Source organism: Notolepis coatsorum (assembly GCF_963971535.1).
Source record: "Notolepis coatsorum genome assembly, chromosome: 10".
NCBI classification, from domain to species: domain Eukaryota; kingdom Metazoa; phylum Chordata; class Actinopteri; order Aulopiformes; family Paralepididae; genus Notolepis; species Notolepis coatsorum.
In genome coordinates, this window is record NC_140174.1 from 126,342,674 (window position 1) to 126,359,641 (window position 16,968).

The following is a 16,968-nucleotide window of genomic DNA, read 5'->3' on the forward strand; positions in this document are numbered from 1 at the left end:
CACTTGGTCGTTGACTCGTGGTGAAGGCTTTAACGTTTTGAGGGTAACTAAGACTAAGTGCTTCTGTATCCACCTGCGACGTATTTATACGTAAGATGAATAATCTAGTGCCAACCTCATTTCTGTCTCGTATTCCTGCGCAAAACTGGGCATGTTGAGACAAGCCTTGGCGGTGGCTTTGAACTCGGCATTGGGGGTATGGCCGTGGCTCCTAGGGGGGTCGCTGTCCAATAGGAGAACGAATATTATGGTCTGGCCTGTACCTAGGTAAAGGGATATTCCGTGTATATGTACAAAGAATATACAAGGGATATCAGACGATATACAAATATTATACATGGGATCTCAAGCAATAAATATATATATTCGGTTTAATCTGACCCTTTGTAACAACAACCACAATACCAGAGGGAGTTCCACAAATCATGTTCAACCCAGATTCGGCTCAAACAAGGGACTAAACACGTTCCGCAATTATGCCACAACAATGTGGAACGCCCTACCCACAGCCGTAAAATAATGTGAATCCCTACCCTCCTTCAAAACCACTCTCAAAGAGCACCTACGGGTGGCTGCAATTAGAAACTGGCCCCGGTAAATGTCCAAATATCCCCCACCCACCCCCCCCCCTTATGTACAGTTTCTTCCCCCTCAAATGTATATATTCTCTTTTAGAAACTCTGTCTGTAAATAAACAGTACTGTATATTTGTATATCTTGAACTTGTATGTCATAAATGTCTGGATGTAACAGTACTGTATATCTGTATGTCATAAATGTTATTATGAATTGAAAATGGGGGACCCTGATGTAAACAAGATGAAACAATTGTGTGTATTGAGCCGTACTGTATTGTACCCATTCTGCAATCTGTTAATAAAAATTTCAATCAATTAATGATGAGACATTCAATAGACATAGACACAGATAACTGTGGTAGTTTCTCATGATGAGACATTAAATAGACACAGATATCTGTGGTAGTTGCGGTACATATCTACAGATATGTAACAAGGGTTATATGTAGGTATGTACAGTATGGACAGATGTGGACATGGCTCTAATAAAAGATGCCAGAGCATTTCTTGTTGTCTGATGGATAACCTCCTGTACTTGTTGTCTGATGGATGACCTCCTGTACTTGTTGTCTGATGGATGACCTCCTGTACTTGTTGTCTGATGGATGACCTCCTGTACTTGTTGTCTGATGGATGACCTCATGTACTTGTTGTCTGATGGATGACCTCCTGTACTTGTTGTCTGATGGATGACCTCCTGTACTTGTTGTCTGATGGATGACCTCATGTACTTGTTGTCTGATGGATGACCTCCTGTACTTGTTGTCTGATGGATGACCTCATGTACTTGTTGTCTGATGGATGACCTCCTGTACTTGTTGTCTGATGGATGACCTCCTGTACTTGTTGTCTGATGGATGACCTCCTGTACTTGTTGTCTGATGGATGACCTCCTGTACTTGTTGTCTGATGGATGACCTCCTGTACTTGTTGTCTGATGGATGACCTCCTGTACTTGTTGTCTGATGGATGACCTCATGTACTTGTTGTCTGATGGATGACCTCCTGTACTTGTTGTCTGATGGATGACCTCCTGTACTTGTTGTCTGATGGATGACCTCCTGTACTTGTTGTCTGATGGATGACCTCATGTACTTGTTGTCTGATGGATGACCTCCTGTACTTGTTGTCTGATGGATGACCTCCTGTACTTGTTGTCTGATGGATGACCTCCTGTACTTGTTGTCTGATGGATGACCTCATGTACTTGTTGTCTGATGGATGACCTCATGTACTTGTTGTCTGATGGATGACCTCCTGTACTTGTTGTCTGATGGATGACCTGTACTTGTTGTCTGATGGATGACCTCCTGTACTTGTTGTCTGATGGATGACCTCATGTACTTGTTGTCTGATGGATGACCTCATGTACTTGTTGTCTGATGGATGACCTCATGTACTTGTTGTCTGATGGATGACCTCATGTACTTGTTGTCTGATGGATGGGCTCCTGTACTTGCAGCGGTCAGCGATGTGAGGACCTGGGCTCTGGACCGGGAGGTCTTCCAGAACATCATGAGGAGGACCGCAGAGACCCGCCACGAGCAGTACCGCTGCTTCCTCCGAAGGTTCGCCCCCAAACCAGCCCGTTCCATAACCCAGAGGTCACCAGTTTGATCCCCACGACAGCCGAGGTGGTCCACCCTGCTAGTGTGCCCTTGATCAAGACACTGAACCCTATACCTGCTAGTGTGCCCTTGATCAAGACACTGAACTAGGGATGTTCGAAATTGGCTTTTTTACCGATATCCGATATACCGATGTTGTCCAACTCTTAATTTCCGATATCAACCGATACCCCCCCCCCCCCAAATGGAATTATTTCAGGTAATTAACATTACATATCTCTTGTCATGGAATTAACACAACATTATGCATACTTTTGACAATAAAACATTTTAATACAATTTCTTTAATTTCTTTTTTTGAAAACCGATACCGATATTTTCCGATATTACATTTGATAATATCGGACATCCCTACACTGAACCCCACCTGCTAGTGTGCCCTTGATCAAGACACTGAACCCTACCTGCTAGTGTGCCCTTGATCAAGACACTGAACCCTACCTGCTAGTGTGCCCTTGATCAAAACACTGAACCCCACCTGCTAGTGTGCCCTTGATCAAGACACTGAACCCTACCTGCTAGTGTGCCCTTGATCAAGACACTGAACCCTACCTGCTAGTGTGCCCTTGATCAAGACACTGAACCCTACCTGCTAGTGTGCCCTTGATCAAGACACTGAACCCTATACCTGCTAGTGTGCCCTTGATCAAAACACTGAACCCTACCTGCTAGTGTGCCCTTGATCAAGACACTGAACCCCACCTGCTAGTGTGCCCTTGATCAATACACTGAACCCCACCTGCTAGTGTGCCCTTGATCAAGACAATAAACCCCACCTGCTGGTGTGCCCTTGATCAAGACACTAAACCCCACCTGCTAGTGTGCCCTTGATCAAGACACTAAACCCCACCTGCTAGTGTGCCCTTAATTCAAGACACTAAACCCTCCCTGCTAGTGTGCCCTTGATCAAGACACTAAACCCTACCTGCTAGTGTGCCCTTGATCAAGACACTACACCCTACCTGCTAGTGTGCCCTTGATCAAGACACTAAACCCTACCTGCTAGTGTGCCCTTGATCAAGACACTAAACCCTACCTGCTAGTGTGCCCTTGATCAAGACACCGAACCCTCCCTGCTAGTGTGCCCTTGATCAAGACACTAAACCCTACCTGCTAGTGTGCCCTTGATCAAGACACTAAACCCTACCTGCTAGTGTGCCCTTGATCAAGACACTAAACCCTACCTGCTAGTGTGCCCTTGATCAAGACACCGAACCCTCCCTGCTAGTGTGCCCTTGATCAAAACACTAAACCCTCCCTGCTAGTGTGCCCTTGATCAAGACACTAAACCCTACCTGCTCCACTGGTGCAGTAAATCTGCCTTCTGACCAAATGTCTTTGTCAGAGGGAGGTAATTACACTGTGTGCGATATCTATGGTAATCCTCCCTCTGTGACTCATTTGTGGTTGGCTACTTCTGCTGTGCCACGCCCCCCCCCCCCCCCCCTCCGAAGCCTAGATAGTATCTAATGGTTTCTGTGCCACGCCCCCTCGCAGAGGCCACGCCCCATCTCAGAGGCCACGCCCCCTCTCAGAGGCCTAGATAGTATCTAATGGTTTATTTGCCACGCCCCCTCTCTGAGGCCACGCCCCCTCTCAGAGGCCTAGATAGTATCTAATGGTTTCTATGCCACGCCCCCTCAGAGGCCTAGATAGCATCTAATGGTTTTAGATCCAGGAAACATCAAATACCCCTCCCCCCTCTCTCTCTCTCAATCTGCAAGATCAAAGAGGTTGAACAAAGTGAAAATGCTGCTTTAAATTAAGCACAAATTGAATCCCGCTGTTGACATTTGAAAGGACAAGCTCAGTTCAGCTACACTAAAAAAGGCTGTTGGAAGGCCAAGGAAACTATAAAAGAAGGAAGGGTCATCACGTCAGAATACCAGCGTTCTTATATGCTCTGCTTGATGTCAGACGTTGGTGCAAAATATACGAGCTATCTGAGGAAATATACATCAGCCAATATATCAAACATTGGCTAGTTAACAACATTAACAGCATTGCTGATGATTCTGACATCCAAGGTAATAACCTGTTAAAATGAGGTCCTAAAGGAAGAGATGGTCATCCCAGTTTCCACACGTGGCACCAATGTGCGTTCACACGCGACACAGTGACCCTTCCTTCTTTTATAGTTTCCTTGTGGAAGGCCTATCTACGCCGGATTTGTTCCTTGCTTAGTTTTTTTGCATATTGTCATTTGATCTTCCTATTATTGGTATTCTTCTGAGAATGCACCTACATCACATTGAATGAATGGGAATCAAACCGGGAACCTCTGGATTTTCCAGACGACTGCTCTACCTCCTGAGCCACTGTTGCCCCCTATGTACAAGTAGACATTAATGATGATCACCATCTGTGTTTTGTCTTTCTTTGGTTAGCGTTTCACTCTTGGCTAATCTACCTGAGGAGAAGCTGAGCAGAATAGTGGACTGCATTGAAGTGGTGAGTTGTGACAAGCTGTCTGTCTCTATTTTCATATTCAACTTTCCAACAATGTATTGGTTGATGGGCGAAAACACAGCCCGGAGCCGAGAGACAAGGGCAAAGTGCTGCGACGTGCGCACGAGAGTGGTTAAACATTTAGAATAATTCAAAACAACCGCAGACTGTGTGGTTTGCTATTAAATATTTAAACTGATAGATAATAGATACTAATGAATTGAGTTTTAAAGTGCATATGCAAAACATTCCATGTTTACTGGGGCACATAAAAGCTAAAAGCAGAGAACCGTGAGTATCAGCCAATCACCAGAGAGTGTGATGAGTATCAGCCAATCACCAGAGAGTGTGATGAGGTCCAGAATCACCAGAGAGTGTGATGAGGTTCAGAATCACCAGAGAGTGTGATGAGGTTCAGAATCACCAGAGAGTGTGATGAGGTTCAGAATCACCAGAGAGTGTGATGAGGTCCAGAATCACCAGAGAGTGTGATGACGTCCAGAATCACCAGAGAGTGTGATGAGGTCCAGAATCACCAGAGAGTGTGATGAGGTCCAGAATCACCAGAGAGTGTAATGAGGTCCAGAATCACCAGAGAGTGTAATGAGGTCCAGAATCAACAGAGAGTGTGATGAGGTCCAGAATCACTAGAGAGTGTGATGAGGTCCAGAATCACCAGAGAGTGTGATGAGGTTCAGAATCACCAGAGAGTGTGATGAGGTCCAGAATCACCAGAGAGTGTGATGAGGTCCAGAATCACCAGAGAGTGTGATGAGGTCCAGAATCACCAGAGAGTGTGATGAGGTCCAGAATCACCAGAGAGTGTGATGAGGTCCAGAATCACCAGAGAGTGTGATGAGGTCCAGAATCACCAGAGAGTGTGATGAGGTCCAGAATCACCAGAGAGTGTGATGAGGTCCAGAATCACCAGAGAGTGTGATGAGGTCCAGAATCACCAGAGAGTGTGATGAGGTCCAGAATCACCAGAGAGTGTGATGAGGTTCAGAATCACCAGAGAGTGTGATGAGGTCCAGAATCACCAGAGTGTAATGAGGTCCAGAATCACCAGAGAGTGTGATGAGGTCCAGAATCACCAGAGTGTGATGAGGTCCAGAATCACCAGAGTGTGATGAGGTCCAGAGCTCCAATAATGGCATCATAGAGATGCCAATGCAAGTCACGTCTCTCTGCCAGAGAGGACACCCAACCTGCGCATATAGGATACAATGCTGGAATCATGACTTACAGTATTTGAGTGTAAAGGTATAGGATACAATGCTGGAACCATGACTTACAGTATTTCTTTTTTTTAATCCTCTTTTTCTCCGCCTGATTTTTTTATTTTTCTCCCCATTCCAATTTAATCGTTATGCCAATTCCCCCCCTCCCCTATCTGGTTGTTGTGCGCATGTTCCTCCTACTGGTCGGTACAAGGGAACCCTGAACAACCACATGCTTCCTCCGACACATGTGGAGACAGCCAGTGGCTCTCTTCTCACCTGGCAGCAAGGACTCTCATTGGTGAAGTGTAACGCGTGAGAGGTCACGCTGCCTTCACCATTTCCTGCCTTTCGCTGAGCAGGCGCCCAGACCTGACCTGTCCACAACGCCAGATTACCACCCTCGACTTCCCTCCCGCTAACTCAGCCAAACGAGTTAGTAAGACGATCGGCCCAAGCCGCAGGGCAATGCTGACTCCGGGAGTCGAGACCGCAGCCTCTTGCATTGCTGACGAACGCAATCTCCGCTACGCCATCCGACCGCTTGACTTACAGTATTTGAGTGTAAAGATAGAGTTTTCCCATCGCCTCTACACTCTTGACAGCCCCAGTTGCTGCTGTCAAAATATCATTATATAGGATGTCTATTATTACTGTGTGCATATTACTTTTACCTTCAGTTTGGCGAGTCCATGCGAACGACCTTGTTGATGAACAGCTCTGATATTATTTCTGTCATCGCTAGGCCCCGTATATTGTTACCATGATTATTTGACCAAGGCCCAAGAAAGTGTTTATTCAACTGGGGTGTGATTTGTTGGATTGAGTGACATGCTTTTGGTATGTGAGCGTGTGAACGTGTACAGATGGGAGTGTGTCGTGTGTGTGCCTGCGTGTGCGTGAGTGTGTGCGTGAGTGTGTGTGTGTGTGTGTGTGTGTGTGTGTGTGTGTGTGTGTGTGTGTGTGTGTGTGTGTGTGTGTGTGTGTGTGTGTGTGTGTGTGTGTGTGTGTGTGTGTGTGTGTGTGTGTGTGTGTGTGTGTGTGTGTGTGTGTGTGTGTGTGGTGAGTTATATATCCTGCTGGTTAACATGTTTTTAACTCTTCCTTCAGCGTCTTCATGGTGAAAACGTCAAAGACTCTCAGTTCTTGGTCATGAACAGGATCGTTCCTCTCAGTTGTTGCCGGTCCCATGTTTTCTTTTGACATGTGGTTCCAAGTCATTCTTCTTAAAGGACCAGACCAGTTCTTGAGAGTAAATTAGTTTGAATATGGCCACCAGTGATGTCATGTTGTGTTAATTACAACACAATTAAACGAATGCTCGCTGGAAGTGATCTAAGAACAGGTGTGGTGTGTCTTCATGTCCCAGTCAGACCTCTAGCTGCTCCCGACGTCCTCAGAAGGGCAGAGAAGACAATAGTGTAGATTCGACTAGAATAGAATAGAAATACTTTTATTATCCAGAGGGAAATTTGCAGTATCAAATTTCCCTCGGGATAATAAAAGTATTTCTATTCTATTCTATTCTAGTCTAATCTACTTGCAACCAAGACATGCGTCTTTCAGAGTCGGAGACCAAAGGTCTGTTGTCTACCTAACTATGGACGTGTGTAAGGTTTCTGAGCTGCCCACAGCTTGTCAAACGCAGTAGAAATGTGTCCCGTCTCTCTATCCTGTGTGGACAGACGTGCATGATCTTCATGTTTCTGCTTCATGTTTCTGCTTCATGCTGCTGCACATTTTGTAGCTGGTTTCTTTGTGGGACAATCCTCACTATCAATTCACTATCAACTCACCATCAATTCACTATCAATTCACTATCAAACCACTATCAATTCACTATCAATTCACTATCAACTCACTATCCACTCACTATCAACTCACCATCAATTCACTATCAATTCACTATCAACCCACTATCAACCCACTATCAATTCACTATCAATTCACTATCAACCCACTATCAATTCACTATCAACCCACTATCAATTCACTATCAATTCACTATCAACTCACTATCAACCCACTATCAATTCACTATCAACTCACTATCCACTCACTATCAACCCACTATCAATTCACTATCAACTCACTAACAACTCACTGTCAACTCACAGGATCTCACTCAAGCATTAGGCTACTCAAGTAAGGACTTAGCTTACCTTGTATTAGCTAACAAATTGCAGGCCGCAACAGACTTGACTGGGAGCCTGGGAACAGGTTATGGTGCTCTACATCTTCTGGCCACCTCAGACCCACTCCTATCCGAGCTCCGGGGGGGTCATCAAAGGGGATCATCATGCACTTTGCCACTAAATAATTTACCTTGCCTATCTTACTAGCTACTATACTAATATGTCTTTACTAATGTGTGTAAAGTCCAATAAAAATTATTTATCAATAACTAAAGGTGTGCCACAAGGTTAAATTCTAGGTCCTGTCCTCTTCACTATTTATATTAATGATATTGTGTCTTCGCTGAATGGTTGTGAAGCCAATCTGTATGCAGATGATACTGTTGTGTATTATATTGCTGACTCTGTACAATTGGCCATTGAGCACTTACAACCTTCCTTTATTACAGCCTCAGAAACCTCACTAGTCTCTGTCCTCAGTGTCTCCAGCCTCAGAAACCTCACTAGTCTCTGTCCTCAGTGTCTCATCCAGCCTCAGAAACCTCACTAGTCTCTGTCCTCAGTGTCTCATCCAGCATCAGAAACCTCACTAGTCTCTGTCCTCAGTGTCTCATCCAGCATCAGAAACCTCACTAGTCTCTGTCCTCAGTGTCTCCAGCCTCAGAAACCTCACTAGTCTCTGTCCTTAGTGTCTCATCCAGCCTCAGAAACCTCACTAGTCTCTGTCCTCAGTGTCTCATCCAGCCTCAGAAACCTCACTAGTCTCTGTCCTCAGTGTCTCATCCAGCCTCAGAAACCTCACTAGTCTCTGTCCTCAGTGTCTCCAGCCTCAGAAACCTGACTAGTCTCTGTCCTCAGTGTCTCCAGCCTCAGAAACCTCACTAGTCTCTGTCCTCAGTGTCTCATCCAGCCTCAGAAACCTCACTAGTCTCTGTCCTCAGTGTCTCATCCAGCCTCAGAAACCTGACTAGTCTCTGTCCTTAGTGTCTCTAGCCTCAGAAACCTCACTAGTCTCTGTCCTCAGTGTCTCATCCAGCCTCAGAAACCTCACTAGTCTCTGTCCTCAGTGTCTCATCCAGCCTCAGAAACCTCACTAGTCTCTGTCCTCAGTGTCTCATCCAGCCTCAGAAACCTCACTAGTCTCTGTCCTCAGTGTCTCATCCAGCCTCAGAAACCTCACTAGTCTCTGTCCTCAGTGTCTCATCCAGCCTCAGAAACCTCACTAGTCTCTGTCCTCAGTGTCTCCAGCCTCAGAAACCTGACTAGTCTCTGTCCTTAGTGTCTCATCCAGCCTCAGAAACCTCACTAGTCTCTGTCCTCAGTGTCTCCAGCCTCAGAAACCTCACTAGTCTCTGTCCTCAGTTTGATCTTCCTTCTCTCACCAGGAGTACTACGACAAAGGAGAGTATGTCATCCGCGAGGGAGAGGAGGGCAGCACCTTCTATATCATAGCCAAGGGGAAGGTAATGCTCACACTCTCACAACCTGGACAACCTTGTACTTTTTTTCTCTTTTGTTCGTGTTATTGGCTCTCGTTGCTGTGTTTTGAACATGATATCTATCCGTGTCTATCTTCCATGTTTATTTTTTTTCAAAAATCACTATTAACTCATTCTGCGCCATCGCTTAATGCGCCAGAGGGCGTTTTCATCCGTACATTTCCGTTTTATACCGTTTTTGAATATGAGTATAGTTTTGGTGATTCTTAGTAATTCCCAGGAAAAGACGCGATAATAGCCCTTTAGTGGAATACACTAAACACGTTGTAATTTTTCGCCTGATTAACTAATCTTCCTGAAATCAACGCTAGATTATCATTATTATCCTTCCTCATGCATACATGAAATGGCCCTCGTAGCGCGGCGCTCGCCCCGCCACCTCCTGCACTCAACGGTACAGCCACACACACACACACACACACACACACACACACACACACACACACACACAGACAGCCGCGATCGCGGTAGAAAGAAATATCAGATCAACGTAAGATTTTATATATAGAGTCCTTACCTGGTATCTGATGTAATGCAAAAGTAATAATCCAATTATCTGATCGCTATTCCAAATACTGCTCGTGGAGGTCCGTCCCACATTGCCCGGCATTGCATATGAAGGGGGGGGGAGGGGGGGGGGGCAGCATCGCAGATGTAACGTTGTAAAGGCTAGTCCTCTTGGAGTATTTAAACCCTGCCCGCACGGCTCAGATCGGCCCTGAAAAGAAACTACACCATTTCTAATAGAGTGCAATACCGACTGGAAGGCGTAGCTCCGACCCATTCCCAATGATAACATCAGGCTGGATGGATGAAAAATGAATGGATATAGCTAATAAAAGAAATAACGATTAAAACCCGACTTTTCTCGTGATTGGCGCTGAACGGTTAGGTTAGCGAGTTAACCCAACTTTTTCCGTGATTGGCGCAGAATGAGTTAAGCGCGTTTTATACACCTTCCACCCTAGTCGCAGAAATGAACAGGTTGACTCCCATGTTAAACAATTTTTTTTAATACACAGCCTGTACAGTTTAAAATTTGAATGATTCATAAGTAACATGATAAAAGGGTGGATGAGGCCTCCAAGTGGTTTGTGCATTTATTAATTTTCAGGATTTTAACCATTATTTTCTTTAGGCTTAGGGTTAGGGTTAGGGTAACCCTAACCCTGTAACAACCCTAACTCTAACCCCCTAACCCTAACCCTAATTAAAAAAAAAAATGTAATCCTGAAAATTTATAAATATTCGATATGTATGGTGAGAACTGAAGTTAATAATGATATTCATGAAAAAGAAATTTAACAATACATGAAATACATGATGTTTTGACTGAGATCGCCGTTTCCGTCACTAGGGAGAAAGGTGGGAGTTTTTTGAAGGTTGACTGGAGGCTTAAATAATGTGCTAAATAAATAAACTAAACTAAACTGTACTGTGTGTAGGTTAAGGTGACCCAGAGCGATGGAGAGACCACGCTGCCCCAGACCATCAACACGCTGCACACAGGAGATTACTTTGGAGAGAAGGCTCTCATCAGGTAACCAGAGCAAAGCAGAGATTGCAGATAACATGTTGTGTTAGTCATGTGGTTTTTCCAATCACCTTACAGTATCACATCAATGTCATCGTCACTGCGGCTTAAAACAGAAAGATTTTTCTACAATGGTTGTTACAATGCTTGTGTGCCGTTTCATTTATCATTATTAAAGGTGCTATAGGTAACATTCAGCCACTAGATGTCGCACTAGAGCACCAGCATGTCATTTATCCAATCAGGTGCCTTCCATGTGGGGCAATGGGAAGTACGGAGGGGATGCATGCACCATGTAAACAACAACATTCATTTTAGACCTGCACATAAAAAGAATTTAAATACATTAATTATTCAATCGTTTTTTGGGGGTAAAAGCAATACCTTTTTTCCACACCTTTCTAAAAGCTCTGCGGATGTATTATTATATATATGCTTTTTATTATTATTACTCTACATAACATTTGTATCTATAGCACCTTCAATTATTCTACAAGCAATACATGTCCTATACCTACATCCTACATGTCCTACCTCGTAGACGTTTTGCCAATTGTGCCGTTTTAATAAGCTCTTGCATTATTTACATGCATGTTAAGTTTCACTTTCCATTTGGTGAAGTTGTAGCGAGTCTGTCCTCCTTTGATTGGCAGGTAGTTAGAGACTTTCCATTATGATTATGATTTCTGACATTAAAATCAATAAAAGACTAACAAAATAAAAGCAATGCATGAATTGCATACATAAAATGAGCATAACATAGACAGAATAAGAGCAGTGCAATAAAAAAAGCTATAACTTACACACATTTGCATAAATAGACAGAGTAAAATAGTGCATGGAATATTCTCCCGGCCCCTTACCCTGCAATAAGCTTCAAAACAAATGAGAACAGGCTAGCATAATGTTCAGTGAATACCTTGTTTGTTGTTGGGAGTGGTGACTGTATATATCTTCTCTCTCTGCCTTGCTCAGTGACGATGTCAGGTCAGCCAATATCCTGGCTGATGAAGATGGGGTGGAGTGCCTTGTGATCGACAGAGAGTGAGTATTCTGAGTAGAGCTATCAGAGTCTGTTCACACTGGCTCAGTATTGTCAGTCAAGTAGTCAACTAGATGTTCTTCGTCATGACAACTGGATCATTTTCAAGTGTTGATCATTTTAATCAGCAGTCGCAATGGGACATTTTGTAAACATTTAGAATTTTGGCTGTAGTTCTTTTTTTATATGAGTAACGGATGGTATCGTGAAGCGCAGTCACGAAGTGACTGGGGTGAGTAGCGGTGCTGTGGGTTAAACTCACTCTCATCCTCAAAAGACACATAGACACGTTACAAAGCAGTGAGTTCACTTCTTGGTATAGCGGTCTGTGCTGTTGCACGTGGCGTGGGAGACCTGTGTTCTAAACTCCCTCGGGACATCAAAGTTTGAGGTGACGTTGTCACAACCGTTACATATGAATAAATGTGGGGGCGGCTACGTGGCGTAGTGGGCAAGACGCTCGCCACGAAATGCTGGAGACGCTGGGCTCGTCAGTTCGAGCCCATCGCTCCACATTTGCTTTCAGTTTAGCTGGTCGTCCGTACTAATACACATTGGCCGTATTAGGGGGTGGGAAACTGATGGGTGGGGATCGGGCGTTGTGGACAGCGACTCCTACAGGTCGGTTGGTGCGCCTGCGCAGTAGAATCAGGAAGTGTCGGGGGCAGCGTGAGCCTCCCACTGAGAGATCGAGCTGCGCAGGTGAAAAGATGCGACTGCTGTTACCTCAAGTACTGGAGGGGACTTGTGCTATGTAGTTTCAAGTTCAAGTTTCTTTAATAGTTGTCATACAGAAGTACAGAATACTTTTATACAAAATGCTTCTTACTGTTACGCTCCAGAGACTGCAAGACAAGATAAGTATGAAATAAAATAACATAGTATAGCATGTAAATTAGAAGTAAAAAAATGAGGTCACAGTGTTCAGTATAGACATATGTACAATGTTCGATGCAGAATAGACGTAACTGAGTTACCATATAATATACAATACTATGCAGTGTACTAATATACAATACTATATAGTGCAAGGCAGAAATGGGATGAGGTGCAATTTAGGTACAATTTACAGTAGGTGTACGAGTTGTAGTGCAAATCCTTTATCAATAAATATAAAGTGTGTTTGTGTGATCTAAAGTGTGGAGAGTGGGTGCTGCAGTGTGTTGTTTGTTTAAAGTGAGTGTGTGCGTGTGGGTGTGTGTGCTGTGTGCATTTGATGGTTGTTGCATAGGTTTATTGTTCGTTTAGCAGCCTGATGGCCTGGGGATATGACTTAGTCCACATTGCAGCCGGCTTGTGGGAGGCAAGAAACAGCGTCCGTGACAGGGGAGGGTTGAATTGGATGATACGAAATTGGGATGGGAGAAAATATAGAAAAATGGGAGAAAAAGTGGATAAAAAAAAAACATATGAATAAATGTATATACCTTATTGATAGATTCGGAATATGGACATAGTTGGTAACACTACAGTAGCTTAATTCTAGTATACTGCCCTGAAGCTTACTCACTAAGAGATCAAAAGGTATTCTAGTTATATTAATGATATATTGATACATGTCCTAGTACATCAGCCATCGTCCCCTTGCTGTTACTGATATGTACACAGTGTTTCTCCAGGACCTTTGACCAGACAGTGGGGACCTTCAATGAGCTCCAGGAGTACCTTGAAGGCTATGTGGCGACTCTGGATCGTGGTGACATGAAGCGGCATGCCAAGTAGGTCCATTACTCTAGAATGTATTCTACCCCACATCCCAGCCAAGTAGGTCCATTACTCTAGAACCTATACTAACCCACATCCCAGCCAAGTAGGTCCATTACTCTAGAACCTATACTAACCCACATCCCAGCCAAGTAGGTTCATTACTCTAGAACCTATACTAACCCACATCCCAGCCAAGTAGGTCCATTACTCTAGAACATATACTAACCCATATCCCAGCCAAGTAGGTCCATTACTCTAGAACCTATACTAACCCACATCCCAGCCAAGTAGGTCCATTACTCTAGAACGTATTCTACCCCACATCCCAGCCAAGTAGGTCCATTACTCTAGAATGTATTCTACCCCACATCCCAGCCAAGTAGGTCCATTACTCTAGAACCTATACTAACCCACATCCCAGCAAAGTAGGTCCATTACTCTAGAATCTATACTAACCCACATCCCAGCCAAGTAGGTCCATTACTCTAGAACCTATACTAACCCACATCCCAGCCAAGTAGGTCCATTACTCTAGAATATATACTAACCCACATCCCAGCCAAGTAGGTCCATTACTCTAGAACCTATACTAACCCACATCCCAGCCAAGTAGGTCCATTACTCTAGAATCTATACTAACCCACATCCCAGCCAAGTAGGTCCATTACTCTAGAACGTATTCTACCCCACATCCCAGCCAAGTAGGTCCATTACTCTAGAACCTATACTAACCCACATCCCAGCCAAGTAGGTCCATTACTCTAGAACGTATTCTACCCCACATCCCAGCCAAGTAGGTCCATTACTCTAGAACGTATTCTACCCCACATCCCAGCCAAGTAGGTCCATTACTCTAGAACCTATACTAACCCACATCCCAGCAAAGTAGGTCCATTACTCTAGAACGTATTCTAACCCATATCCCAGCCAAGTAGGTCCATTACTCTAGAACCTATACTAACCCATATCCCAGCCAAGTAGGTCCATTACTCTAGTCTAGAACCTATACTAACCCACATCCCAGCCAAGTAGGTCCATTACTCTAGAACGTATTGTAACCCATATCCCAGCCAAGTAGGTCCATTACTCTAGAACCTATACTAACCCATATCCCAGCCAAGTAGGTCCATTACTCTAGTCTAGAACCTATACTAACCCATATTCCAGCCAAGTAGGTCCATTACTCTAGAACGTATTCTAACCCATATCCCAGCCAAGTAGGTCCATTACTCTAGAACCTATACTAACCCATATCCCAGCCAAGTAGGTCCATTACTCTAGTCTAGAACCTATACTAACCCATATCCCAGCCAAGTAGGTCCATTACTCTAGAACCTATACTAACCCATATCCCAGCCAAGTAGGTCCATTACTCTAGTCTAGAACCTATACTAACCCATATCCCAGCCAAGTAGGTCCATTACTCTAGAACCTATACTAACCCACATCCCAGCAAAGTAGGTCCATTACTCTAGAACCTATACTAACCCACATCCCAGCCAAGTAGGTCCATTACTCTAGAATCTATACTAACCCACATCCCAGCCAAGTAGGTCCATTACTCTAGAACCTATACTAACCCACATCCCAGCCAAGTAGGTCCATTACTCTAGAACGTATTCTACCCCACATCCCAGCCAAGTAGGTCCATTACTCTAGAACCTATACTAACCCACATCCCAGCAAAGTAGGTCCATTACTCTAGAACGTATTCTAACCCATATCCCAGCCAAGTAGGTCCATTACTCTAGAACCTATACTAACCCATATCCCAGCCAAGTAGGTCCATTACTCTAGTCTAGAACCTATACTAACCCATATTCCAGCCAAGTAGGTCCATTACTCTAGAACGTATTCTAACCCATATCCCAGCCAAGTAGGTCCATTACTCTAGAACCTATACTAACCCATATCCCAGCCAAGTAGGTCCATTACTCTAGTCTAGAACCTATACTAACCCATATCCCAGCCAAGTAGGTCCATTACTCTAGAACCTATACTAACTCATATCCCAGCCAAGTAGGTCCATTACTCTAGTCTAGAACCTATACTAACCCATATCCCAGCCAAGTAGGTCCATTACTCACTCTCTGGAGCAGAACTGACTGGTAGGAGGAGCGGTAGCTCCTTTAGAGAAATATCCTCTGAAATAACAGTGTTTTCAGGACCACGGACAGCTCCCATCTGCATCACTGGAGTTCTGTCTGCATCGCAAGTTAATCAGCTGCTGAATTTGCTAAATCTCAGGTGTTTTCAGGGGAGAAAGAATAATTCTTTATTGCTGTAAAAATAAATGTGTCATTGGCATAATTCTGTCACTTTATATTATGTTTAAAATCGACCTCTATGTATTTCAAGACCATTGCCTCTCTCTCTACCCAGGAAATCAATGTCGTGCCATCCGATCCAGCCTCTGTCCCCAGACCTGATCCAGCCTCTGTCCCCAGACCTGATCCAGCCTCTGTCCCCAGACCTGATCCAGCCTCTGTCCCCAGACCTCATCCAGCCTCTGTCCCCAGACCTCATCCAGCTCCAGGAGAAGGTGTCGCCATTCTCTGCCTCCATGCCTTTTGAGAACCTCGAGATCGTCACCACTCTAGGGGTCGGCGGCTTCGGTCGAGTGGAATTGGTGAGACTAATCAACACAACGCTGAATACCCAAAGGTCAAGAGGTCACAGAGATCTTCGGGACTGTGTACTGTATACTATTATTATTATTAGTAGTAGTATTATTGATAGAATATACTGCCATTCCACTGTTATTGATCATCAACAAACATGCTAACGTTTCTGCTTGGTGGTCACTCTCTGATGAAGCATTTTGTTGACTAAAGGAGATTAGTCCTGCAGATATGTGCTCTGTGCTGAGTATTGGATGTTACTAAATTACTTTGGTTTAGCACCAGTGTGCGTGTGCGTGTGTGTGTGTGTGTGTGCGTGTGCATGTGCGTGTGTGTGAGCGTGTGTGTGTGTAAATCTGCTATAGGCTTTTGACATGGATTAGGCTAATTTGCTTTAACAATCCTGAATCCTGAGCCCATATATCTGATATCGAGATGTTCACTTTCTTTTTTTATCCACTTTTTCTCCTCTTTTTCAATTTTTTCTCCCATCCCAATTTTCACTGTGCCAATTCTTCCCTCCCCTGTCTTGAACGTTGCTCGCATATGCCCCCCA

General features: G+C 44.3%; 1 protein-coding gene across 1 annotated transcript in view; it reads left to right on the plus strand.

Moving 5' to 3' along the window:
• Positions 1-16,968, plus strand: part of prkg2 (protein kinase cGMP-dependent 2) — a gene marked incomplete at both ends in the record, with an annotated part of 110,172 nt that overhangs the window by 61,152 nt on the left and 32,052 nt on the right. Inside the window, 8 exon segments of the mRNA XM_084323179.1 lie at positions 2,041-2,146; positions 4,594-4,657; positions 9,395-9,472; positions 10,954-11,048; positions 12,018-12,086; positions 13,704-13,802; positions 16,263-16,299; positions 16,301-16,420. Coding sequence (XP_084179305.1) covers positions 2,041-2,146; positions 4,594-4,657; positions 9,395-9,472; positions 10,954-11,048; positions 12,018-12,086; positions 13,704-13,802; positions 16,263-16,299; positions 16,301-16,420 — 668 coding nt within the window.